Genomic DNA, 26,034 nt, shown 5'->3' on the forward strand with positions numbered 1-26,034 from the left:
TGTCTCCCGCTATATATATATATATATATATATATATATATATATATATATATATATATATATATATATATATATATATATATATATATATATATATATATATATATATATATATATATATATATATATATATATATATATATATATATATATATATATATATATATATATATATATATATATATATATATATATATATATATATATATATATATATATATATATATATATATATATATATATATATATATATATATGGAGTATTAGTGGAAGATAATTAGGAATATTAGTGAGTGTGCTTTATGTTTTTAATAGAGAGGAGGAGGGGATTGTACAAGAATTATTTGAGCGATAGATCATATAAAAAAAAGAGGAATATAAAGACAATGAAGAAATCCTTAAAATATGAATTAAGGAGGTGAGAAGTGGAGGCGATGGATACAGATAGACATACATTTAGATATTAATTACAAAACGAAAGCCTCTTTAGGCCAAGGCAAAAAAGAAAAACAAACACTTGCACACAAAATTATAACACATGATAATAACACACATAACGATAAAAACGCACAGTACACGGCAATAACAATTAAATAACATAATAATTACAAAAAAAAACATAATAGGACACATAATAGACAATAGATATTTTAAATATCTAATGCTCTAACGCCAAAAGGGTCATAGACACAAAAAAGAACAAAAAAATAACTTACACACATACAACATTATTTCCAGCAGTCACCCCCCCCCCCCCCTAAAAAAAAAATTTCTCTATGTGCCATCCCCAATTTTATACAATTGCAATCTTTCTTATTGCCCCATAATCTTTAGATCCCATTATTGAAACCAACCACTCACTTGTCACCATCAAAAAAAAAAAAAAAAAATCCTTCCTTAAATTTGTAATCCGGGACAAAGGGCCATGAAGTGAAGCAGATTCTCGCCATTTTTTCCACACATAGGGCATGAGTTAGGACCATCCATTACCCTTACCCTCTCTAAATATTTCCTCTGTCTCCAAGTGCTAGAAAATTACCCTCTTCTCCTGATATATACCACTTTATTTCTTCAAAGTTATACCCACTTTAAAATAAATATCATCTCCCCAGACCTCCTTCCGTTGCCAGTAAACGCCGAGGGAAGCCGAGGCCGCGACTTCACACTGCCATTTTTGAGTCTCCGGATCTTCGAGCACACCCTTTACTGATTTTGATACATTTCCTACTTCCAGTCCTATCCCCTTCCCTTCATTCCAAACTTCTGATAACCTGATAATCTGAAAATCTGATAATTCTGATTTAAACCCGCTTTAAAACAAATACCATCTCCCCAGGCCTCCTTCCGTTGCCAGTAAACGCCGAGGAAAGCCGAGGCTGCGACTTCACACTGCCATTTTTGAATCTCCGGATCTTCGAGCACACCCTTTACTGATTTTGACACATTTCCTAATTCCAGTCCTATCCCCTTCCCTTCATTCCGAACTGCTGATAACCTGACAATCTGAAAATCTGATAATTCTGATTTACACCCGCTTTAAAATAAATACCATCTCCCCATACCTCCTTCCGTTGCCACTAAAAGCCGAGGGAAGCCGAGGCTGCGACTTCACACTACCATTTCTGAATCTCTTGATCTTCGAGCACACCCTTTACTGATTTTGATACATTTCCTACTTCCAATCTATCCCCTTCCCTTCAGTCCAAACTTCTGATAACCTGATAATTCTGATTTAAAGCAACTTCAAAATAATTATCATCTCCCCAGACCTCCTTCCGTTGCCAGTAAACGACGAGGGAAGCCGAGGCTGCGACTTCACACTACCATTTCTGAATCTCATAATCTTCGAGCACACCCTTTACTGATTTTGATACATTTCCTACTTCCGGTCCTATCCTCTTCCCTTCATTCCAAACTTCTGATAAGCCAAAACTATTTAAATTTATTTAACCTGGGAAGTCAATGAACTTTTCCTTTTATCCTGCAATGCCTCCAGTTACGCTGCATTTACTTACCTATTATTCTGTAAGCCAATCACCTTTTATCACAAACCTTTCATTCTAACCCGTCTTTTAACCCTCAAAGAAAACAATCCTAGGTCACCCTTTAACAACCAATTCTTAAATTTCCCGCTTAGTCCTAAAAGTCTCCTGAAATGTTCTAAATATATTCACTCTATTTTTTCCTCTTCAAAGCCCCAAACTTACCCACTATAACTCAATACTGGGCTTACTTTCGTCTCAAAAATTCTCTTCTGTAACTTAATATCTGCCTGTCATAGATGCCTAATGGGGGCTCTTCAGTAACGCACATAAGCCCTTCTGACCCCTCCAACTCGCCAATTGCACCTGGTCACTCCACCTCCCTGAGCTTGTAAACTTACATCCCAAATATCTAAAATTCTTAACTTCTTTTATCTCCTTTCCTCTGTGGAATTTTGTAAAAATTGCCTCGCTAATAAAGTGAAAATGTGATCTTGGGTAACGAGAAGGACCATCAAGTGGACAGCTTCACTTAAATATGTGGTATTGTAAGTAAAGGTGGCGGATGCAGCGAAGACATGGGCGCAGCATATAAAATATACACTGGGCCCTGAAGTAAATATCCATTTTTCGCTTTTTGGCGCAGAAATTCACTTTTTTCCCAATGGCCGAGGTAAGTGGCTGGATGGCCTTCAAAAACTGAATTATATATATATATATCTAAGTTCTAAAAACATACTTACCACAAAGGAAAGCTTCCATCTGATTTTTTCTGAAGAACGTTATCTCTCATGTATTCATATGTGGCCATACGAATTCCTGAATATACCAAATGCCGATATATAGCTGGAGACAATCCCTTCCAGAGATTTGTAAACCCTTCTTCTCGAATAATACCAAGCATTGTGGCGACCATCCCACGGTAGGGGGTCTAAAACGAACACAAATAATTAATGCAATTTACAGTCGATTAAATTATTTTGAAAAAAAGGGAAAATAGAGCATCATTTTTTCATGAGCTCAAAATTTACAGATGGCCAGAACTTTATTTATTTATTTATTTAATTTATTTATTCGAAGCAAAAAATAAAACATCAGGGCAAGGCCGCATCCAGGGAGCGATACCGAGTTTGACCCCCCCCCCCCAAAGAAGTTTTGTCCGACCCGTACAAAAAATAACAAAAATGCATACAAACGATTTTTAATGCGTTTGTAACGTTTTTTTTTTGTAACCCTACCCCTCCCTGAACAAAAGTCCTGGATACGCCCTTGCACCAGGGTAAGGATTTCTCCTACAGTTGGATAAATAAAAAGAAGATTTTTGATGAAAAATTTTAGAATGCCCAAAAATTCTAGACATTCTGGCTTAATTATGATTATAAGTCTATTTTTCGCAGGCTTTCGTGGTGAAAAAAATAAGTAGCTAAGACAATTAACAGTCAGTTAACTTGGCCTTAAAAGAAATAACCACAGAGCTTCACCGCCATTTCGAAAAGTTCCAGATACTGTAACGTAAATACCGCAGTTTTATTCTTTACGTGATTTGTAATAGAAATTCTTTTTCATTTATTTATTCCTTATTGAGCCATTAATTCAGTATAATCCATGTGTTCTGTATAATTTATTGTTTCAGTATATTTTCCTTTATATTTTTATTTATTTATTATTATTTTTAATTCAGTTATTTTTTGTTTTATTTGATATTACAGTTTATTTTGTTTTTAGTTTAAAATTTATTTACTTTTTTTATTTATCATAGAACTATTTAAATAGTTGAGGCTTTTTTAAATACTTGTGTTAATAGGTAGTTACGTGTACTTTCGTGCGACTGCAAACCCTCATAGATTTTCTCCGGCGCAAAAGTGGAGTTTTTACTTATTTATTTGTGGAAGCAAAAATCGTAAACTTAATCTTACTGAATATTGCTAAGCTTTTTTTATTGTTTATTTTAAATTTTCTATTGAACCAAAGAGATAACTTCCGTATTTTTAGTTCAATATGTTTATTTTTTAAGTTCATCATCATATTTTATAACACAGCAGTTTTACCCGTTGTTGTATTTACCTATTATTGCAATTTTAGCCGGCTTAATTATGATCATAAGTCTATTTTTCGGAGGCTTTCGAGGTAAAAAAAAAAAATGTTTTATACTTTACGGGCTATTGTAACAGTAATTCTTTTTCTTTTACTTGTCCTTTATTGAACCATTACTTCAGTATAGTTCAGTGAGTTGTTTATTTATTGGACTTTATAAGTTTTTTTATTTAAGATTATTTATTGAAACAATTTTTTTACGTCACCCATCATATTCTGTTACACATATTACATTACTCCCTAACCATATTTCTCAGGAGGAGAGTTTTCTAAGGGGGGGGGGGTGCAATCCATTAAGCGAATTTTTCCTGCAGAGGGAAGTTGTCGGGAGTGAACTTTCCAAGTGAAATTTTTCAGACAATTAGTGGTAACGAACTGTAGTAAGGAGCGACCTGGCTCAATAGTAATCAAACTCTAAAAAACGGAATTTTGATACCAATAGTTACATCAAAAGAATCGAATTTTAATGCTGATTTTAAATATATAGATCTCATCAAGTTTAGTCTTACCCATCAAAAGTTACGAGCCTGAGAAAAATTTGCCTTATTTTAGTAAATAGTGGGAAACACCCCCTTAAAGTCATAGAATCTTAACGAGAATAATACATCATCAGATTCAGCGTATCAGAGAACCCTATCGCAGAAGTTTCAAGCTCCTATCTACAAAAATGTGGAATTTTGTATTTTTTGCCAGAAGGCAGATCACGGATGCGTGTTTATTTGTTGTTTTTTTCCCAGGGGTGATCGTATTGAACCAGTGGTCCTAGAATGTTGCAAGAGGGCTCATTCTAGCGGAAATGAAAAGTTCTAGTACCCTTTTTAAGTGACTAAAAAATTGGAAAGCACCTAGGCCCCCTCTTACACTAATTTTTTTCAACCAAAGTCACCGGATCAAAATTCTTAGATAGCCATTTTATTCAGTATAGTCGAAAAACCTTATAACTATGTCTTTGGGGACGACTTATTCCCCCACAGTCCCCGTGGGAGGGGCTACAAGATACAAACTTTGACCAGTGCTTACGTATAGTAATGGTTATTGGGAAGTGTACAGGCATTTTAAGGGGATTTTTTGGTTGGGAGGGGAGGGGTTGAGAAGAGGGGGATATGTTGGGGGAGCCTTCCATGGAGGAATTTGAAATGGGAGAAAAAAATTTCCATGTACGGAGCGCAGGATTTTCTAGCATTATTTAAAAAAAAAACAATGAAAAAATAAATATGAAAAAGTTTTTTTTCAACTGAAAGTAAGGAGCAGCATTAAAACTTAAAACGAACAGAAATTATTACGCATATGAGGGGATCACCTCCTCCTAATACCTCAATCTTTACGCTAAAGTATTTTTAGTAATTTCAACTATTTATTCTACGGGCTTTGTGATTCAGGAGTCATTCTCAAGGAATTGGGACAGATTTTAAGCTTTAGTTTAAAGAGCGAGGTACTGACGAGGGGGTGAACCCCTCATATACGTAATGAAAACATACGAATAAAGAAGTTCGTTACGTAAGCTAGCTCATAAGTTACGTATATCTTTTACTAATAAAAACGTTCGTTAAAAAATTAAAAGTTTTAGTTGCCTTTTTAAGTAACCAAAACATTGGAGCGCAACTAGGCCTCCTCCCCTGCTCCTTTTTTCTCAAAATTATTCGATCAAAACTATGAGAAAGCCATTTAGCTAAAAAAAACAACATGCAAGTTTCGTTTAATTATTCATCTGCGGAGAGCCAAAATCAAAATCAAAACATGCGTTAATTCAAAAACGTTCAGAAATTAATTAAAAAAAAACAAGTTTTTCTAACTGAAAGTAAGGAGCGACATTACAACTTAAAACGAACAGAAATTACTTCGTATATGATAGGGGCTGCTCCCTCCTCAACGCCCCGCCCCGCTCTTTACGCTAGAGTGTTTTACTGTTTTAAAAAGTAGAGTTGAGAGAAAGAGTAAAACTTTAGCCTAAAGAGCGCGGCGTTGAGGAGGGAGCAGCCCCTTTCATATAAGAAGTAATTTCTGTTCATTTTAAGTTTTAATGTCGCTCCTTACTTTCAGTTAAAAAAAACTTGTTTTTTTATTTAATTTGCCAGAAGACAGATCACGGATGCGTGTTTATTTGTTTGTTAGTTTTTTTTCCAGGGGTGATCGCATCGACCCAGTTGTCCTAGAGTGTGTTTAGAACATCTTAATTTTTGGGGAGGTGATTCAAAATTTACAATAGAATTAGAAAAAAGATAATAAACTTCCTTTTCTGGATGTTCTTCTTTTAAAAAATGAAAATAGTCTGGATTTTAAGATTTAAAGAAAACCTACTAACAATAACAGATTTTTGTCGTTTTTCTCCAGTCATGCTCGCCAAGTAAAAATTGGTTTAGTCATATCCTTAACTGACCGCATTTTAGAATTTGCTCTCCAAAATTCATTGAGGAGGAATTATTGTTGTTAAAAGAGATTTTAATAAGTAACCATTATCCGGGTTGGTTAATTGACCAGACTTTTTCGAAAAGAAGGAAAAAATTTCTAGAATTTTCTGACGATATTCTGGAAACTACAGAAAAGAAAGATATTTTTTGTTCTCTACCGTATGTTCCAGGTTTGAGTGAAAAACTTAAAAGAATTTTACAAAATAATGGTTTAAAGGTAGCTTTAAGAGGTAGTAATACTTTGGCTAGTTTTTTTTTAAATTCTGGAAAGGATCGGACTTCTGTAGAGCAACAAAGTGGGGTTTATAAAATCCCATGTACTTGTGGAAGCTCTTATGTGGGACGTACTAACCAGAATTTAAAAATGAGATTGCTGCAACATCATAATTCTATTTCATCTTCTTTAAAGCAAAATACCAAACCTGAAGATTTCACGTCGGCCCTCTCGGAACATATCTTTAATTATCCAAATCATTTTATTTTGTTTGAAAATGTTCCTTTGATTTCTAGGGACCAAGGTTTAAAGCAAATTTTCAGGGAAACAATCGAAATTAAAAAAAAAATGTATTCAAGAATAATTCCATAAACAGAGATACAGGTGAATTTGGATTGAAATCAATTTATGATAGTTTACTGAGGTCAAATAAAGTAAATATCACATCATCTAAGAGCTATGACCTCTGTCCACGTAATATGTCAGATAAATCTAATGAACCGGAACCGAAAAGGTCAAAGAGACTCGCTTCCGCTGTTGCATTGAAAAAAAATAAGAGCAATAAACTATATGTAGTTAGTTTATTAGGTATAAATTTTGTTTATCTTTATTCATGTCTTTTAGTTTTACTGCTGATGATGAACACTGTAATGTGTTCGAAATATCCATTTAAATAATTTCATATCTATTCACTGTCAATAAAAAGGTTTCATCCCTATTTTGAACTGTTTTACTTTCGTCATGGAAAGGCAGCGTGGTCTTCGAAGTTATCTATGAGAAATTAAATAAAAAAAAAACAAGTTTTTCCAACTGAAAGTAAGGAGTAACATTAAAACTTAAAACGAAGAGAAATTAGTTTGTATAAGAGGGGGTTCGTCCCCTCCTGAATACCTCGCTCTTTACGCTAAAGTATTTTTAGCAATTTAAAATGAGCTATTTATTCTAAATAAACGGCCTTTCTAGTTCAGGGATCATTCTTAAGGAATTAGAACAAAATACAAAATTTAGTGAAAAGAGCGAGGTATTGACGAGGGGGCGAACCACCTCATACACGTAATAAAAATATACTAATATAGAAGTTCGTTACGTAAGTTTATTTTGTAAGTTACGTATATTTATTACTAATATAGACATTCGGAAATAAAATGAAAATTCTAGTGACGTTTGATGTGACCCAAAAGATTGGAGGGCAACTTTTCCCCCTCCACCACCCTTTTCTTCTCAAAACCTTCGAGGCAAAACCTTGAGAAAGCCATTTAGCCACAAAAAGTAAAATTAATATACAGATTTCGATTTAATTATTCGTGTACGTTGAGCCAAAATCAAAACCAGTATTAATTTAAAAACATTCAGAAATTAAGTAAAAAAAAAACAAGATTTTTAACTAAAAATAAGGTGCGACAATAAAACTTAAAACGAACAGAAATTATTCGGTATATGAAAGGGGCTGTCCCTTCCTAAACGCCCCGCTCTTTACGCTAAGTTTCTTATTGTTAAAAAAAAGTAGAGTTGTGAGAAAGAGTCAAACTTTAGCGTAAAGACCGGGGCTTTGAGGAGGGGACAGCCCCTTTCATATACGGAATAATTTCTGTTCGTTTTAAGTTTTAATGTGGCTCCTTACTTTCAGTTTAAAAAACTTGTTTTTTTATTTCTTCTGGATAAAATCAATTACGCATCATGCTACATTTACTTCTATGCTATATTATATATGCTATATTATATATTATATATACTTCTATACTATATTATATATTCTATGCTATATTATAGATACTATTGTCGATGAAATCAAATTAGGTATCATGCTATATTTACTCCAATGCTACATGAAAATTTACTACAATGCTATATTGTAGTTACTCTTTTCAATAAAATCAATTACGAGTCAATTACTTATCATCCTACATTTAATCTCGTACTACATGAAAACTGACGTGAAAATTTAATGAAAATTTACTCTCATGCTACATTGTTAATAGCTTATTAGTAGCAATTGATATCGTTGTTTTGTGTTAGTATTTTTGAGTTTTCAGTGTACCCTGAATTTTCAAACTGAAAAGGCCCTAACTCCCAACAGTTTTTCTTTACTTGATTTTTAAAGGCTCTAAATACGAAAAACTATCGAATTTAGGGTGCTTTAACTATTTAGTTGAAACCCAGAGATTTCCAGTTTCCACGATTTTTCGTTTCCCCTCCCCCCCCCCCTATATACCCAGATCCGATCTGAATTGAAAATGGGGCATCTCAGACACGAGATCTTTCTATATATCAAGTTTCATTAAGATCCAATCACCCATTCGTAAGACAAACAAATCTCAATTTTGACGATTTCCCTCGCACCAGTCCCCCCCAGATGATCGAATCGGGAAAACGACTGTTATCCAGTCAATTTGTGCAGGTCCCTGACACGCCTACCAATTTACATCGTCCTAGTATGTCCAGCAGCCCCAAACTAGCAAAAGCACTAAAATCCCCCCAACTCTCCCAAAGAGAGTGGATTCGGTCCAGTTATCTCAATCGCATATCTAGGACTTGTGCTTGTTCTCCCCTCCAATTTTCATCCCGATCTCTCCTCTCTAAGCGTTTTCCAAGATTACCAGTATTCCTCTACAACTCCCCCCAATGTCACCGGATCCAGTCGGTATTTAGAATAAAGGCTCTAAGATACGAATTCCTACTAAATATTAAATATCATTAAGATCCGTTCACCCTTTCGTAAGTTAAAATACCTCATTTTTTTAATTTTTCCAAATTACCCCCACCCACCCCAATTCCCCCAAAGAGAGTAGATCTGTTCCAATTATGTCAATCACGTATCTAGGACTTGTGCTTATTCTTCCCACCAAGTTTCATCCCGATGTCTCCACTCAAAGCATTCTCCAAGATTCCCGGTTTCCCCTTCCAACTCCCTCCAATGTTACCGGGTCCGGTCGGGATTTAAAATAAGACCTCTGAGACACAAGAGTCTTCTAAATATTAAATTTCATTAAGATCCGACGACCCGTTCGTAAGTTAAAATACCTCATTTTTTCCTTTTTTTTCAAATTAACCGTCCCTCTACTCCCCCTCCCAAATGGACGAATCGGGGAAGCAACTATTTATAATTTTATCTGGCCTGGTCCCTGATACGCCTGCCAACTTTCATCGTCCTAGCTTTTCTGGAAGTGCCCGATCTAGCAAAACCGGGACGGACCGACAGACAGAAGGATAGAAATTGCGATTGCTATATGTCACTTGGTAAATACCAAGTGCCATAAAAATAGAAAAATTTAGACTTAGGGCCTTTTAACTTATGAGGACAATGTAGTTACATTTTGTCGATAAAATCAAGTTACGCATCAAACACAACATCGATTAAGAACTCCTTTGGTAGTTCGTCATTTTTGATCATTTTTCAACTTTTAATCATAAGCTTTATGATTGACCAATCCGAGTGGAGATTAAAGACATAATTTTTGAACACTAAAAAAAACTAAAGCTTGGAATAGCAATATTCTTATCTGCAACAGAGACCTGGCAAAAGATACAGAGACATGATATAAACAAAAATGGTTGGGAACCAACTAGTGTTGACGCAAACTATTAAAACCAGTTCTCCGGTGTTGTAAATACATATTTAACATTAAAATAACGCAAAAAACCATGCCATTCATAAATCTTGGCTTTTTATGGACAGGTTTGCCAATGGTTTGGCTTTGGAATTACTCTCATTTGGGTTGTGATCCGGGGCGCAATTTGCCCCCCCCCTTTAGCTGAAGTATAGCGTATTCAAAAATCTTGTTAATTCTAAGATAGGCCTACATAATTCAAGCATCTACAGAAACAGATCAATTTTCTTTAGTATCCTTTGCCTTAGTTTTCTTTGCCTTTATGCTATTATATGGATTGTTTTCCATTTTTCATTTGGTCATTTCATTTGACTTGAGAAAATCGGCTCCAACTTTGCTCTCCCCCCCCCCCGGATTTTTATCGAATTATACTCCTAAATGTAATGGTATTTTTTTTATAATGAGGAAATAGATTAGATTAATGGTAAGGGCGTATCCAGAAATTTTTGCTCAGTGGGGAGGGTACTCTTTGGGGAGGGAGTAAAGAAAAAACTTTAAAAAATTTTTCTTACGCAACAAAAGTTTATTTATATGTATTCTTTTTACTGCTTTTCGGGTAGGTCAAAATTTCAATGATGTGTTTAAACCCGTTAATCCCTTCCCCCTGATACGAAATTGATGAATGGCATTTTTTTTTTTTTTTTTTTTTTTTTTTTTTTTTTTTTTTTTTTTTTTTTTTTTTTTTTTTTTTTTTTTTATGCGTCTATTATACACCCACACTGAAACTTCTTTATAATTTTTTTAAACCTCTTCATTCCCCTTAGCAAGTGCATAATACATACTTTCACTCAGGCATGAACATTTTTTTTTTCTTTTTTTTTTTAGTGTGAGTTAAAACGCATGTACGGTCCACTTTGGGTATGTTGGCAATTTTGCTTTTTTTTAATGGAGCCACTTCCTTTAGAAATAAATGGAGTTAGGGAGGGTGTGCTTTTCTACATAACTGACTCAAAATTATAGTCCAGATTTGCGTCCAAATCATAATATCTAATAAAACAAGACCAAATCTGCTACTCTATAAATCTAACTTAAAACAAGAAACTGATATTTACATGTTTTAAGCCAGATTCAGCGATCTTGGCCCTTTCCCCTTGAATTTGCAATCTGGTTTTTGTGAGGTCCAGAGGATACGTCACTGCAAAATACAGTTATTCAAATAGGTCAAATTCAAATAGGTCAATATAGAAATTAGATAAAACAGCCAAACTACAACGAAATTAAGGTGCTAACAATAAATGCACATAATTTTCGCATGAAATACAACCCACAAAAAGATTTGTCAGTTGGAGGAGAAAGGCATTTGCCTCCATTAAATTAATTTTGCCTCCCCCCCCCACGTTTAGAAAAATATCTTTTTTACATTTTCAGTGACAAAATTGCAAAAAAAAAATAGCCACTCAAGACCTTGAAAAAGATATCCCCCCCATCCCTAACCTTCATTTGCGTGAATTAACGCCACTGCCCACACAAATACCATTGAAATATCCAAGAGTAATACGGGTAATTATGGATAATTGAAACGAACAAAGTTAATTAGTGCGGATATTTTCTATGTGAATAAAGCGATCCGATTGTAGTTAGTTTGAAAACATGTAGTTAGGTGCATAGAAATATCTAGAAAATATCTACGTAGAAATTTATATGTATAATCATATCTAGTTCGAAAACATGTAGCAAACCTCTTTAAATTAACCCCGTCAAAAATTCCTAGAGAATATTTACTGATTTTGTTTGGCAGCAAACTTTTAAGTGTTTGCTTAAACTTCATTGAATTTCTAGCTTTCGTTTTTTTCTGTGTTGTGCTTGTGGCGGTGATTATGTTCCGAAATAAATCCCATAAAAATTTCGAAGAGAGAGCAGCAAGGAATTTTTATAGTGTCTTTGTAATGAAAATACAAAGGAAAAATACAATTTTTCAATATCAACAGGGAATTCAACGTGGCAAATGCACCAGCCCTCCCCCCCCCCCTCTATTGGCAACCCCGTTTATACAACTGATTGTTTATTCTCCTTTTTAAACAATTTTCAATATTCTTTTTTTTCAACTTTCTTGTTTTCAGCTTTCTTGTTTTTCAACTTTCAACTTTCTTGTTGAACAATTTTCAACTTTCTTTGTTTTTTAAACAATTTTAAACTTTCTTAAAATTGACTTTAAAACTAAAAAAAAATAGTGCACACCAAACTTCAAAGATTTAATTGTTGATGGATAGAACTGACTCATCCATGAAATTTATAGGAAGTTTTCGTTATTTGTTGATACCGTACACACAATAACGTTAAAAGTATACGGTTTTGACGTATAACGTATACTTAAGACCGTAGGAGGGCAGACATGTTGCATACCAAAGCTTACACAGGGACCATAAACCTCAACACGTATAAGCATGAGTAAAACAACCTACGCACACAAGAAAAGTTTTCAGCGAAGGATAAACTTGGACGAACTTTATGTAAATAAAACAACACGAACCTTCAAAAACAATATAGTGTAAATGACAAAATTGAGTCTCTCTTGTGCAAATTCAAGTACAATTTTTACAACTCTCGCTGTTCTAGAAGTTCTCACTTTTTTCTTCTTTTTTTTTGCAAAATAAACGCTTTGTTCAAATACTATTTATATACTTATTTGCACCCTATTATTAAATTTATCGGTACTTGTGTATTATACCGACCACACCAATATTTGGACAACGTCACATGGAACATAGCCATAAAACTCTTTTGGTTTGCAATGTATAGCACAGCTTAGATACCAAGTTCAAATGAAGATTTGGGATTCGTCAAGGACTAAACAAGAGGTAATCAGACTTTTCCAGGATAAGGGGGTGTTGCCCAAAACAAAACAGTGCGTCAATGGACACAACATAATTTTATACTCTTTCCAGAAAAAACATTTTTGGAAGTGAAAGAAAATCGGTTTGCGTGTCAATACGTGGTATTTACCTAATTAGGATTAGCCTAACTTCTTGGGTATGGTTGGTATCATGTACAAGTACCAATTTATCAACGATAGTATTTATACAAATTTATTTAATTTGCATTTCATAAAATTGCAGTATATTTACTATAATAAATAGTATAATATATAGTATGGTATATAAACAATGTTGCATAATATTGTGGTTGCAATATTATGATTATTATAATAAATAAAATATGTATTTGTTTTAATAGATTCATTTAATTGGAAAATTCATTGATTTATAATGAATTAAATAATATAACACGTACAATAATAACACGTCCAGAAGCACCAAACTCACCAAAACACTGAACCCCAGCCCCTAACTCCTCCAAAGAGAGCGGATCCAGTCCGGTTATGTCGATCACGTATCTACGACATTTATAAGCGTTTTCCAAGATTTACGGTTTCCCCCTCCAACCCTCCCCAATGTCAACAGATGTGGTAGGGATTTGAAATAAAAGCTCTGAGACATCAGTTCCTTCTAAATATCAAATTTCATTAAGATTCGGTCACCCGTTCTTAAGTTAAAAATACCTCAATTTTTCTAATTTTTCCAAATTAACAACCCCCAGCTCCCCCAAAGAGAACGGATACGTTCCAATTATGTCAATTTCGTATCTATAGCTTGTGCTTATTCTTCCTATCAAGTTTCATCCCGATCTCTCCACTCTTAAGCGTTTTCCAAGATTTCCGGTCCCCCCCCCAATGACACTGGATCCAGTCGGGATTTAAAGTAAGAGATCTGAGTTACGAGGTCCTTCTAAATATGAAATTTCATTAAGATCCGATCATTCCTTCGTAAATTAAAAATAACCCATTTTTTCTAATTTTTTAGAATCAGCCCTTCCCCCCAACTCCCCCAAAGAGAGGACCCGGTCGAGTTATGTCAATCACGTATCTAGGACTTGTGCTAATTTTTCCCACCAAGTTTCATCCCAATCCCTCCACTCTAAGCGTTTTCCAAGATTTTAGGTCCCCCCAACTCCCCCCAAAGTCACCAGGTCCGGATTTAAAATAAGAGCTCTGAGACAAGATATCCTTCCAAGCATCAACTTTCATTAAGATCCGATCACTCCTTCGAAAGTTAAAAATAACTCATTTTATCTTATTTTTTCAGAATTAACCCGCCCCCCCAACTCCCCCAAAGAGATCGGAACCGGTCTAGTTATGTCAATCACATATCTAGGACTTGGGCTTATTTTTCCCACCAAGTTTCATCCCGATCCCTCCCCTATAAGTGTTCTCCAAGATTTTAGGCCCCCCCAACTCCCCCCAATGTCACTAGATTCGGTTGGGATTTTAAATAAGAGCTCTGAGACACGATATCCTTCCAAACATCCAATTTCATTAAGATCCGATCACCCGTTTGTAAGTTAATAATACCTCATTTTTTCTAATTTTTCCGCTTTAATCGACCCCCCACTCCCTCCCAGATGGTCAAATCGGGAAAACGACTATTTCTAATTTAATCTGGTCCGGTCCCTGATACACCTGTAAAATGTCATCGTCCATACTTACCTGGAAGTGCCTAAAGTAGCAAAACCAGGACAGACCGACAGACCAAGAGACAGACAGACAGACCGACAGACGGACAGAATTTGCGATCGCTATATGTCACTTGGTTAATACCAAGTGCCATAAAAACTTTTTTTTTATTAATTATCTGACGTTTTTGAATTAATGCATGTTTTGATTTTGGCTGTCTGCACATGAATAATTAAAACAAAATTTACATAGTATTTTTTTGGCTAAATGGCTTTCTCTTAGTTTTGATCAGACAATTTTGCAAAAAACGATGGGGGAGGAGGCCAGGTTGTCCTCCAATCTTTTGGTTGCTTAAAAGGCAACTACAACTTTTAATTTTTTACGAAGGTTCTTATTAGTAAAAAGTATACATAACTTATGAATTAACTTACGTAAAAAAACTTCTTTATTCGTATATTCTTATTACATATATGAGGGGATTTGCCCCCTCGTTATTATCTCGCTCTTTAAACTAAAGCTTAAATTTTGTCCCAATTCTTTAAGAATGACCCCTGAATCACAAAGGCCATAGAATAAATAGTTGAAATTACTAAAAATACTTTAGCTTAAAGAGCGAGGTATTTAGGAGGAGATGAACCCCTCATATGCGTAATAATTTCTGTTCGTTATAAGTTTTAATGCTGCTCTTTACTTTCAGTTGAAAAAACTTTTTTAATTTCACTGTTCTTATGGCACTTGGTGTCATAAGAACACCAATCATATAAAAACCAAATGACATATAGCAATCGCCAATTCTGTCGGTCTGTCTGTCTGTCTGTCGGTCGGTCCCGGTTTTGCTACTTTAGGCACTTCCAGGTAAGCTAGGACGATGAAATTTGGCAAGCGTATAAGGGATGGGACCATCTTAAATTAGAAATAGTCGTTTTCCCAATTTGACCATCTGGGGCGGAGTGGAGGGCCGGTTAATTCGGAAAAAAATAGAAAAAATGAAGTATTTTTAACTTATGAATGGGTGATGGGATCTTAATGATATTTAATGTTTGGAATGATATTGCGTCTCAGAGCTCTTATTTTAAATCCCGACCGGATCTGATGACATTTGGGGGGAGTTGGAGGGGGGAACCTAAAATCTTGGAAAACGCTTAGAGTGGAGGGATCGGGATGAAACTTGATGAGAAAAATAAGCACAAGTCCCAGATACATGATTGACATAATCGGAACGGATCCGCTCTCTTTGGGGTAGTTGGGGGGGGGGTGTAATTCTGAAAAATTAGAGAAAATGAGGTATCTTTAACTTACGAACGGGTGATCGGATCTCAATGAAATTTGATGTTTAGAAGGATATCGTGTCTTAGAGCTCTTATTTTAAAATCCCAACCGGATCTGGTGACACTGGGGGGAGAGATGGGGGGGACCTAAAACTTGGAAAACACTTAGAGTGGAGGGATCGGGATGAAACTTGGTGGGAAAAATAAACACGAGTCCTAGATACATGATTGACATAACCGGAACGGATCCGCTCTCTTTGGGGTAGTTTGGGGAGGGGTCAATTCTGAAAAATTAGAAAAAATGAGGTATTTTTAACTTACGAACGGGTTATCGGATCTCACTGAAATTTGATATTTAGAAGGATATCGTATCTCAAAGCTCTCATTTTAAATCCTGACTGAATCTGGTGACGTTGGGGGAAGTTTGGGGTGGGGGAACCTAAAATCATGGAAAACACTTAGATTGGAGGGATCGGGATGAAACTTGATGGGAAAAATAACCAGAAGTCTTACATACGTGATTTACATAAATGGAACGGATCTGATCTATTGGGGGGTGGTTAATTCTGAAAAATAAGAAAAAATTACGTATTTTTAACTTACGAAGGAGTGATCGGATCTTCATGAAACTTCATATTTAGAAGGACCTCGTAATTCAGATCTCTTATTTTAAATCTCAACCGGATCAAGCGTAATTGGGGGGGGGGGAAATCTTAGAAAAACCTTAAAGCAGTGAGATCAGGATGAAACTGGATGGGAAGAATAAAAACCTGTCTAAGATACGTGACTGACATAACCGGACCGGATATACTCTCTTTGGTGGAATTGGAGGGGGGTAATTTTGAAAATTGAGTTATTTGTAACTTACGAAAGGGTGACAGGATCTTAATGAAATTTGATATTTAGAAGGATCTTGTGCTTTAAAGTTCAAATTTTAAATTCTGACCAGATCCTGTGACGTTGGGGGGACTTGGAGGGGGAAACCGGAATTCTTGGAAAACGTGAAAATTGGGGTGTTTTTATCTTACGAATAGATGATCGGATCTTAATTAAATTTGATTTTTGGAAAGAATTCATGTCTCAGAGCTCTTATTTCAAATCCCAACCAGATCGTTTGACATTGGGGGGAGTTGGAGGGAGAAATATTGGAACAACACTTGGAGTGTAGGAATCGGGATGAAGCTTGGTGGATAGAATTAACAAATGTCCTTGATACGTGATTAACAGAATCGTACTGGATTCGCTCTCTTTGGGGGAGTTGGGGGCAGGGGTTCAGTGATTTGGTGAGTTTGGTGCTTCTGGACGTGCTAGGACGATGAAAATTGATAGGCGTGTCAGGGAGCTGCACAATTTGACTTGATAGTCGTTTTCCCAGATTCGACCATCTGGGGGGCTAAAGGGAGAGGAAAAATTAGAAAAAAATTAGGTATTTATAACTTACGAGTGGGTGATCGGATCTTAATAAATTTTGATATTTAGAAGGACATCGTGACTCAGAGCTCTTATTTTAAATCCTGACCGGCATTAAGCCTCTTATTTTCCTTTTTAAATCAACCTATTGATTCATAGAATTTTGTTAGAGCTCATACCATATGATCTCTTGGCTCTTAGCTCTTCTCGCCTCGTCACAACTGCCATATGAGCTCTTAGCTCTTGTTTGTTTTAAATAATTTTAGAAAATCCTGCACCCGCTTCATGGAAATTCTCTTCCCCCATGACAAATTTCTCCATGGAAAGATCCTCCCACGTACCCCCCCCCCAGCCAAAAAAACCGAAAATGTCTGTACGCTTCCCAATAAACATTACTACATGTAAACAATGGTCAAAGTTTGTAACTTGCAGCCACTCCCCTGGGGATTGTGAGGGAGTAAGTTGTCCCAAAAGACATAATTATTAGATTGTTCAACTATGCTGAGCAAAATGGCTATCTCAAAATTTTGAGCCGTTGAGTTTGGGAAAAATTAGCGTGGGAGGGGGCCTAGGTACCCTCCAATTTTTTTGATCACTTATTAGTATCAAAATTCCGTTTTTTAGAGTTTCGTTTACTATTGAGCCGGGACGCTCCTTACTACAGTTCGTTACCACAAACTGTTTGATTATAGCCTAGTAAACGAAACAGCATTCACACGGGATTTTGATTAATGGATAATTATTCTAGGATGGGTCTGTTTTGACGGGCGTTTTCGGGCTGAAAAACCTCTTCTTAGCTAATTTGTCTACTACGGGTTGCTTCCCTGTAGTAGCATAATAATTGTAGGCGTCAATATATAATGAGTCGGGGGTAATAGACTTGGGACTGTCTGTGCAGGATTTCGACTCTTGTTGGTAGAAGAGCATAACTAAGTTGTGACCAAGATAGGCCCAGGATTGCAAAAAGTCTCCATTCATACTGAAAGTCCCAGGGACTCCTTGCTGTCCAGTTGTAAGCTGGCTTAAGTGCTTCGGTGTGGACTTGAGAAGATGTGTTGATCCCTGTCCTACACTGGCATCCGGGATCATTGCTTTTCCTGATACCAAAATAATTTCAATGATTTAAAGAACACGAAAATTAAAACTTGAAATGTTACGACGTTCAAAAATGACTATCGTATCGACATTTTGACTGACGAACTCGGAAGATTCGACTGGACTTATTAGGAGTTTCACAAGCTCATATCCCATGGGTAGGAAGCATGAAATTAGGTGATATAGAACTTGTTTACTCAGGCAGGAAGGATGGGAAGCATAGACAGGGAGTAGGGCTCATGATGAGTAAGGAAGCTGCTAAGTCTTATTTAGGTAGGGAAGGTATTAATAATAGAGCACTAATTGCTGATTTTATGACTAAAAAGTTCAGGCTATCATTTATAGTTATACATGCCCCTGTTGAATCGACTGACAGAGGTACTAGTGACTCAGATGAATTTTACTTACAGGTACAGGAGCAAACAGACAGGGTCCCAGGTAGAAAAATGTTATTTAGAAAAACAATTTGTGAAGTTGATGATGGTGTCTTAGGGTAGAAAGTTAAGACTGTAGCTAGGAATATTAGTGAAAAGGCTTTATGTTTAATAGAGAGGAGAAGGGGTTTGTACAAGAATTATATGAGTGGTAGATCATATGAAAACAAAAGCAATGTAAAGAAAGTGGAGAAAGCACTGAAATATGGACTAAGGAGGTGTGAAGTGGAGGCCATGGATAAACTTGCCAAGGATTGGGAAGATGCAGCTAGAAAGTATAATAGTAAAATATTGTTCTGGCATGTTAATAAATTGAGAGGGAGTAGTCAATCTGGACTTGTTCCAGTTAAAGATAGGAACAGGGCTACAATTAGTGATAAGGAAAAAGTTAAAGAGAGATGGCTAAAACATTTTGAGAATCTGCTAAACCGAGATACAGTTGCAGGAAAAGATATAGAGGAAAATGAAAAAGTCTGTGATACCTTGAATTTGAAAGAAGATTTATTTTGGAGGAAAAATTAGCAACAGTTCTAAAAGCATTAAAAAAATAATAAGCCTCTAGATGATGATAGTGTGGTAAATGAGTTTCTTAAATATGGTGGCTCTGAAGTTAGAAATAAATTATTGAAGATTATGAATATGATTTTTGAAAAAGGGGAAGTACCTAATAATTTTAGGAACACCTTAATTAACTACTGTATAAGAAAGTTAGTGAACATTGTAATTATCAAGGCATTAGTCTGGTCTGTGTAGGTAGCAAATTACTTAGTAATATGATAATTTTTAGACTGACAGATTTTGTAGACAAAGTGTTAAGAGAAGAAAAGTGCAGTTTTAGAAAAGGTAGAGGATGCATCAACCAAATTTTCACTCTTAGGTTAATAATTGAGAAGTGCCTTAGTTGCCAAACACATTTGGTCCTCAGTTTTATAGACTATGAGCAAGCATTCAATTCTGTTGATACAATAGCTTTAGCAAAGGTATTCTCCTTGTATGGTATACCAGACAAATACATTAAAGTAATCAGTGCTATATATTAGAATAACACTGCTGTGGTCAAGGTAGGAAATGAGATTAGCAGCTGGTTTTGTATTAAATCAGGAGTTAAGCAGGGTTGTGTTCTATCCCCCATTTATTTGGATCATTGTGATAGACTGTCTTAAGGAGCATAGGAAAGACAATGGGAGACCACAGAATCAAATGGGGAGGAAAAACTCTCCTGGACTGAGATTATGCTTATGATTTAAGCATCCTAAATGAAAGTGTGAGCAAAATGAACAAAATTTTAGAGGTTTTGCAAGTTCAGGGTACTAGAATAGATTTAAAATTAATGTTAAGAAGACTAAGTCACTAAGGCTAGGAATAAGTGAAGATGAAAAGGTGACATTGGGTAACAAAAAGATTAATCAGGTGGGCAGCTTCACTTATCTTGGTAGTATTATCAGTAAGACTGTGGGAGCAGAGAAGATGTTAAAAGTAGAATAACCAAGGCTCGATGTGTTTTTCACAGTTAGATTCTGCACATGAAGGATTGTTCAAGATTGTCCATTTGGCCAACTGTCTAGGGCTGAACAAAAAGCAGATTGTCCTTGTCTAGGGTGGGAGGATGTCATAAAGAGATATTTGAAGGAAATGGGAACTTCCTGGGAGGGGATAAAGAGGGAGGCTTTGAATAGATTGGAATGGAGAACGAGCATATGTAGCTGTGTTGGCCTCAGGTAGCTTGGTGCTGAGGTGAGTTGTTAGTAGTATCTCTTCTCACTTTCATTCCATATAAATGTATCTCTCTCCTAGTTTTATTGAAGTGTTTTATTATTATATGTATTTTAGCATATTATAAAAGTCAAGTTTTTTATTACTGAACTGTGTGGCCCACTACAAGCCAAGCTTTGTGGGCCCAGTAGCCTTCTTATACTTGTAATTGTTTCTTTGTTTTTCTTTTTAGTATTAATAATGATTGATTGATTGAAAATCAATTTCTGCTTCATTTTTTTCTAGAAAATGATTTACATAGCATCATTGAAACCAGCAACAGCATCCTTGTATTTTATAATATTATTTTCACAACATACTAAATAGACAAAGCAGGGAGGGAAATACCTGTTTCTGCCACAGATGCAGACAAAGATGAAAGGATGTACTTAAACCAAAAGGAATCCACATAGGTAACATCATGCCCCACAGATGGCTTGGGACTGATGACATGGATTGGATTTGTTGTAGTCATTTTTAGTTTGAATCCTTTGCCTCATCAAATGTCTAATGAGTAAAATCTAGTTCTTGAACCTTAAACCCTGAAAAGAAAAGAGAATTCAAATTGTTGGACTGGTTAGATCTTTTGGATCTTTTGCACCCCACAGCACCAAACTCGTTTTTAATCCTTTATTGATTTTTTGAGTTGAAATCCTTTGGAACATCAAATGTCTAAAGGGTAAAATCTACTCTTTGAATCTTAGACCCTTAAAAAAAACTCAAATTGTTGGGCTACAGAGACCAAAATTAAAGAATAGAGACAAAAATTATATTGATTCCCAAAGACAACTACATCTTCAAAGGAAAGCTACCCCTTCTTAAGCTATGTCTTAATTATTTCCAAAGCACCGTTTGCACCCCAGAACCTCCTAGTCATTTTTTGAATATCTTTTTGAAACATTTTTAAATTTGAATCCTTTGTAACATCAAATGGGTAAAATCTACTCTTTGAATCTTAGACCCTGGAAAGAAAATTCACACTGTTTGACTGGTTGGAAGAACAGAGAAAAAAATCATATTGATTTCCAAAGACAAGTACATCTTCAAAGGAAAGCTACCTCTTTTTTAGCTGTTTGGTCCCAATTATTTTCAAAGCATCTTTTTGCACCCCACAGCCCCCTATTAATTTTTTAATACCTTTTTGAAACATATAACATCAAATATCTAATAAATAAAATCTAGTCTTTGAATCCTCAGCCCTGAAAAGAAAATTCACTATGTTGGACTGGTTAGATAGATAGAGATCAAAATCCTGTTGATTCCCAAAGACAACTACATTGTAGATGTCCCAAGACTGTCCAAGACTTGTAGATACTCTCAAGACTGTCAAACTAAATTATATATTAACATCTTTTCACTAAAAAAAAAGTTTGATTTTAGTTTGAAAGTCTTTTGAAAGGACAAGGACTATGCAAGTCTATGATACCTTGAAAAACTATCTTTCAGAGTTGTGACTGTCTCATATGCTGTCTGAGCAACCACAGATATTGTAAATTAATTTTTCAATAATTGTTTTTAGATCTTGAAATATGGCATACTCATAAAAGTTTGTTATAGGAAAATTGTGGGATTTCAGAGTACAAATATTCCACAAATTGCAAAAAAAAAACATACAAATCTTATGAAAAATTATAAAAATACTTTTCTATGTGCAGTCCTGCTTGGTACTCTTGGGCATATCTTTTGTCTTTTGTACTGTTGTTTCAAGGCGAGACTTTATTCATTGCTTATGATAAAAACTGATTTGATGCTGCAATTTTTCAGATAAAAGTACCAAATAATTTCATATGACTCGGAATTTTTTTTACATGTAGGTCAGAGATATTATCAGATATGTTACATGATATCAGAAGGTGTGATTTTTATGTCTGATATGAAATTATCAGAGATATTACAAGGCATATTTTTCCTATTTTGCCATGCAAGCATTAGAGATGGAATTATTTTGTATGAAAATTTACCAGATGTTTTCCAGAGAAATTGCCTACAGATTGTTCTGGGTACCTGGCTGACTGACTGTATTTCAAACAGTAGGTTGTACAAAAAAATGTGGTTCAATCCTGCTTTCTAGGGCTATAATGAAGGAAAGGTTGAGATGGCTCAACCATGTTCTGTAGATGAAGGATGACAGGTTACTGAAGATTGTCCTTTTTGGTCAAACGTCTGGGGCTACATGGAAAGCAGGTCATCCTTGTCTGGGTTGGGAGGATGTCATAAATAAAGATTTAAAGGAAATGGGAACTTCCTGGGAGGGTATAAAGAGGGAGGCTTCAAATAGATTAGGTTGGAGGAGGAGCATTCATAGCTGTGTTGGCCTCAGGCAGTTTTGTGCTGCAGTGAATCATTAGTAGTAGTAGTAATATACAACAGAGCATGAAAAACTGCACAAGCTTTTCTTTGGGATATGATAAAGATCCTCCTGAGCCATTGCTGGCATATAAGGCACTGAATCAATGTTTCAGTTGCTGGGTCTTAAGAACAAAACAAAAAACCCATTGAAAAAGCCACCAAATTAAAAGACAAATAATATTTAATAAAATCCAAATATTATGAGGATTAAAACCAAATACCTAACAATCATAAAGCAAGTCATTTGCCAATATCTGTGATTTGCACAAAATCCAAAAAAAATAGAATTGTCATCAACAGATACTAGCAGACAACTTTTTTCACTAATATCTGTTAATGGCAGTTCTCGTTTTTTGACTTTTGTGCAAATTGCTCTTCTTTTGTGCAAATTGTTTTCTTTCTTTGTATTAGGATTAAAAAAAAGAGTTGTAGCATGTCAAGATCAAGTGAGGCTTAGTAAAAATTACTTCAAGCATTGCTACTTAAGTACTTCTTGAGTGATAACTGAAGGCAACATAAAACATAAAATGCAGGAAGCTCACCCTAGCACATTACAGTAATTTCTGCACTTTGCAATAAAATATAAGCATAATGGCTGGTAGAAAAGGATAGGGAGGGGGATCAGCCATGGTATCTTCTTAATACCATTATCTGATCAGTAGACATATTTTCAATTTTTAGGAACTGACCCCATGGCTTCACCCCTGCATTTTTATTCTGGGTCAGTGACAAGGCAATTGGAAAATAGCTTTTGAAATTTATAACAGATCAATTGAAAAAAAAAACAGGCTAAACTATAGATATAATAATAAACAACAGCAACAGATTTTGTATCACCAAGTGCTATATAAGTTTGAACATACATAGCATACATGAAATCTTTGATTTTAATTAATATAATCTGGAGGTAGAGCACCTTTAGGGGGACAAGGTCAAAACAGACTGAGAAACATCCTAAGGTTGGCAGAATCTGGGTGGTGTCTTTTGGGAAATATATTGGATAAAATTTTCTGATTAACTTGCTAATCAGATATCTAAAAATAAACATCCTAAATCTAAATATAGTAAATCAGAGCTTAAAATTAAATCCAAACACAACATGCATTTCTAATGAAAATGAACTTTAGCCTAGGCCTATGTGTCCATGTGAGGGTTTATCACTATGTCTTTTAAGATCAAAGGTACAACATCTCACCTCATTAAGAAAACTTAGAAAAATTTTATTATGAAACAATACAATTTCTAGATGGCATAATAGCCTAGAGATTTTCAAGTGATTTAATGGTTTAAGTGGTGACAAACTGTCTAAGAACAACTACTGGGTAGGTACCTTACAAAAACTTGCCCATTTTGTGGGCTTGTCTTTATTATTATGCTTATTTTGCATCAATAATTGATCCATAGTGCCATATAAAGCCAACTGGAAAACACAATATCTATATAGGCTGTTTTTATACATAGCTTAGGGCTATATCCAGCCATATCAGGGGGAGGACAAGGAATACTTTTAACTTTAGTGATTAGTAAGCTTTATTCACAAACATCATTAAAAGCACCTCAAGTGGTAGAATAATATGTCCATCTTTTATATCACAAAACAAGCCTAGGAGAAACTACCTAAAAATAGCACCATCTAGAATCCTAAAGATTAGCCTATAGGCTAGTTTTAATCTAGCCTATTAGTAACACAGTTAAGTTTAGGCCTACTCACATACATAGTATAGCCAATGCCTAGCAGTAGGCCTAGATCAGTTTAAACAATATGAAAAATGTGGATTTAGTTACCCTATGTATCTGTTTTAAGAAAAAAAAGCAAAATTATATCCATTTATAGTTGGCTTGATGAACTTTTACTTTCTAACTTTGCTTAGTTTTGGTTCACATTAATTACGTCGGTGTTCGTCCTATTCGGTCAGTTTCAGCTTCTTCTTCAATTTGTGAAGTTTTTCTTTATGCTTTTCCGTCTTAAGGAGAGCTATCTAATATTTTATTTTATTTTTCCTTGCTATAAGCCAAACAGAAATCAGAAAACTGGACCTTTCATATCCTATTTTATACATTAACGGAGTAAGCGATAGGCTTAATTTGTTAAAAAAAATACTTGAAATATACAGACAGCAAAACCGAAGATGTCACATTCCAATAGGCCTGTAATTACTGGATAAGAACTAATAACTGAGCCTGGCATTGGTTTCAGACTAGCTAAATCAAACGAACATTAATTAACACACAAGACAGACACAAGCTTGTGCAAAGTTTACAGAAACTGTGTTTTGGGTTATCTCATTGGGTTTTTTCTTTCATTAAAAAATGACTATTATATTGACATTTTGACTGACGAATTCAGACGACTCGAACTGGACTTATTAGGAGTTTCAGAGACATGTCCCAGGGGTAGAAAACATGAAATTAGGTGATGTAGAATTTATATACTCAGGCTGGAAGGATTGGGTGCATAGACAAGGAGTAGGGCTCATGATAAATAAGGAAGCTGCTAAATCTTGTCTAGGCTGTAGAAGTATTCATAATACAATACTAATTGCTCATTTTATGCCTAAAAGGTTAAGAGTGTCAGTTATAGTAGTATATGCCCCTGTTGAATCAACTGACGGAGATACTAGTGACAAGAAATGCTTAACTTGTTCGATTTGTCAATGGAGTCAAATTGATTCAGCAACTCTAGATGATACAGAATCATGCTACTTTCCTGTACTTGCAGTTCTCAATTCTTAAGCACATGTCAACCAAGAGATCATACATGCGAAGGACAAACAATTTTTCGATTATTCTACCCATTTCCACCAGCAGGTAATTGTCTATATGGCCACGAATGCTGGCTTCACGTCGTATTTACTTACACTCCTTAACTTCTTGCTGTAAATCTGGACAGAAGAGCATATTCAGGTAAACTAAAAGAAAAATACTAGATTTTTGTCCTGACAACATATACCAGTTGAAGACACATAAGCG

The 26,034-nt window shown here is 35.2% G+C and overlaps 1 protein-coding gene across 7 annotated transcripts in view; it reads right to left on the reverse strand.

Moving 5' to 3' along the window:
- LOC136041570 (mitochondrial uncoupling protein 4-like) overlaps nucleotides 1–25,007 on the reverse strand; it is a 50,347-nt gene extending 25,340 nt beyond the window's left edge. For 4 of the 7 annotated variants that reach the window (XM_065726258.1, XM_065726259.1, XM_065726256.1 and 1 more), the window contains exons 1-4: nucleotides 24,850–25,007; nucleotides 21,064–21,257; nucleotides 11,359–11,441; nucleotides 2,726–2,913 (exon numbers count right to left, since the gene is read on the reverse strand). In XM_065726258.1, coding sequence (XP_065582330.1) covers nucleotides 2,726–2,913; nucleotides 11,359–11,441; nucleotides 21,064–21,190 — 398 coding nt within the window. In that variant the 5' untranslated portion in view covers nucleotides 21,191–21,257; nucleotides 24,850–25,007. Of the gene's footprint in view, nucleotides 1–2,725; nucleotides 2,914–11,358; nucleotides 11,442–21,063; nucleotides 21,258–24,849 lie in introns of those variants that run through there. The other 3 variants (XM_065726261.1, XM_065726262.1, XM_065726260.1) reach the window with 2 other exon arrangements.
- Between the last annotated feature and the right edge of the window lie 1,027 nt (nucleotides 25,008–26,034).

This window comes from Artemia franciscana, unplaced genomic scaffold, assembly GCF_032884065.1.
Source record: "Artemia franciscana unplaced genomic scaffold, ASM3288406v1 PGA_scaffold_30, whole genome shotgun sequence".
In the NCBI taxonomy this organism is placed as follows: domain Eukaryota; kingdom Metazoa; phylum Arthropoda; class Branchiopoda; order Anostraca; family Artemiidae; genus Artemia; species Artemia franciscana.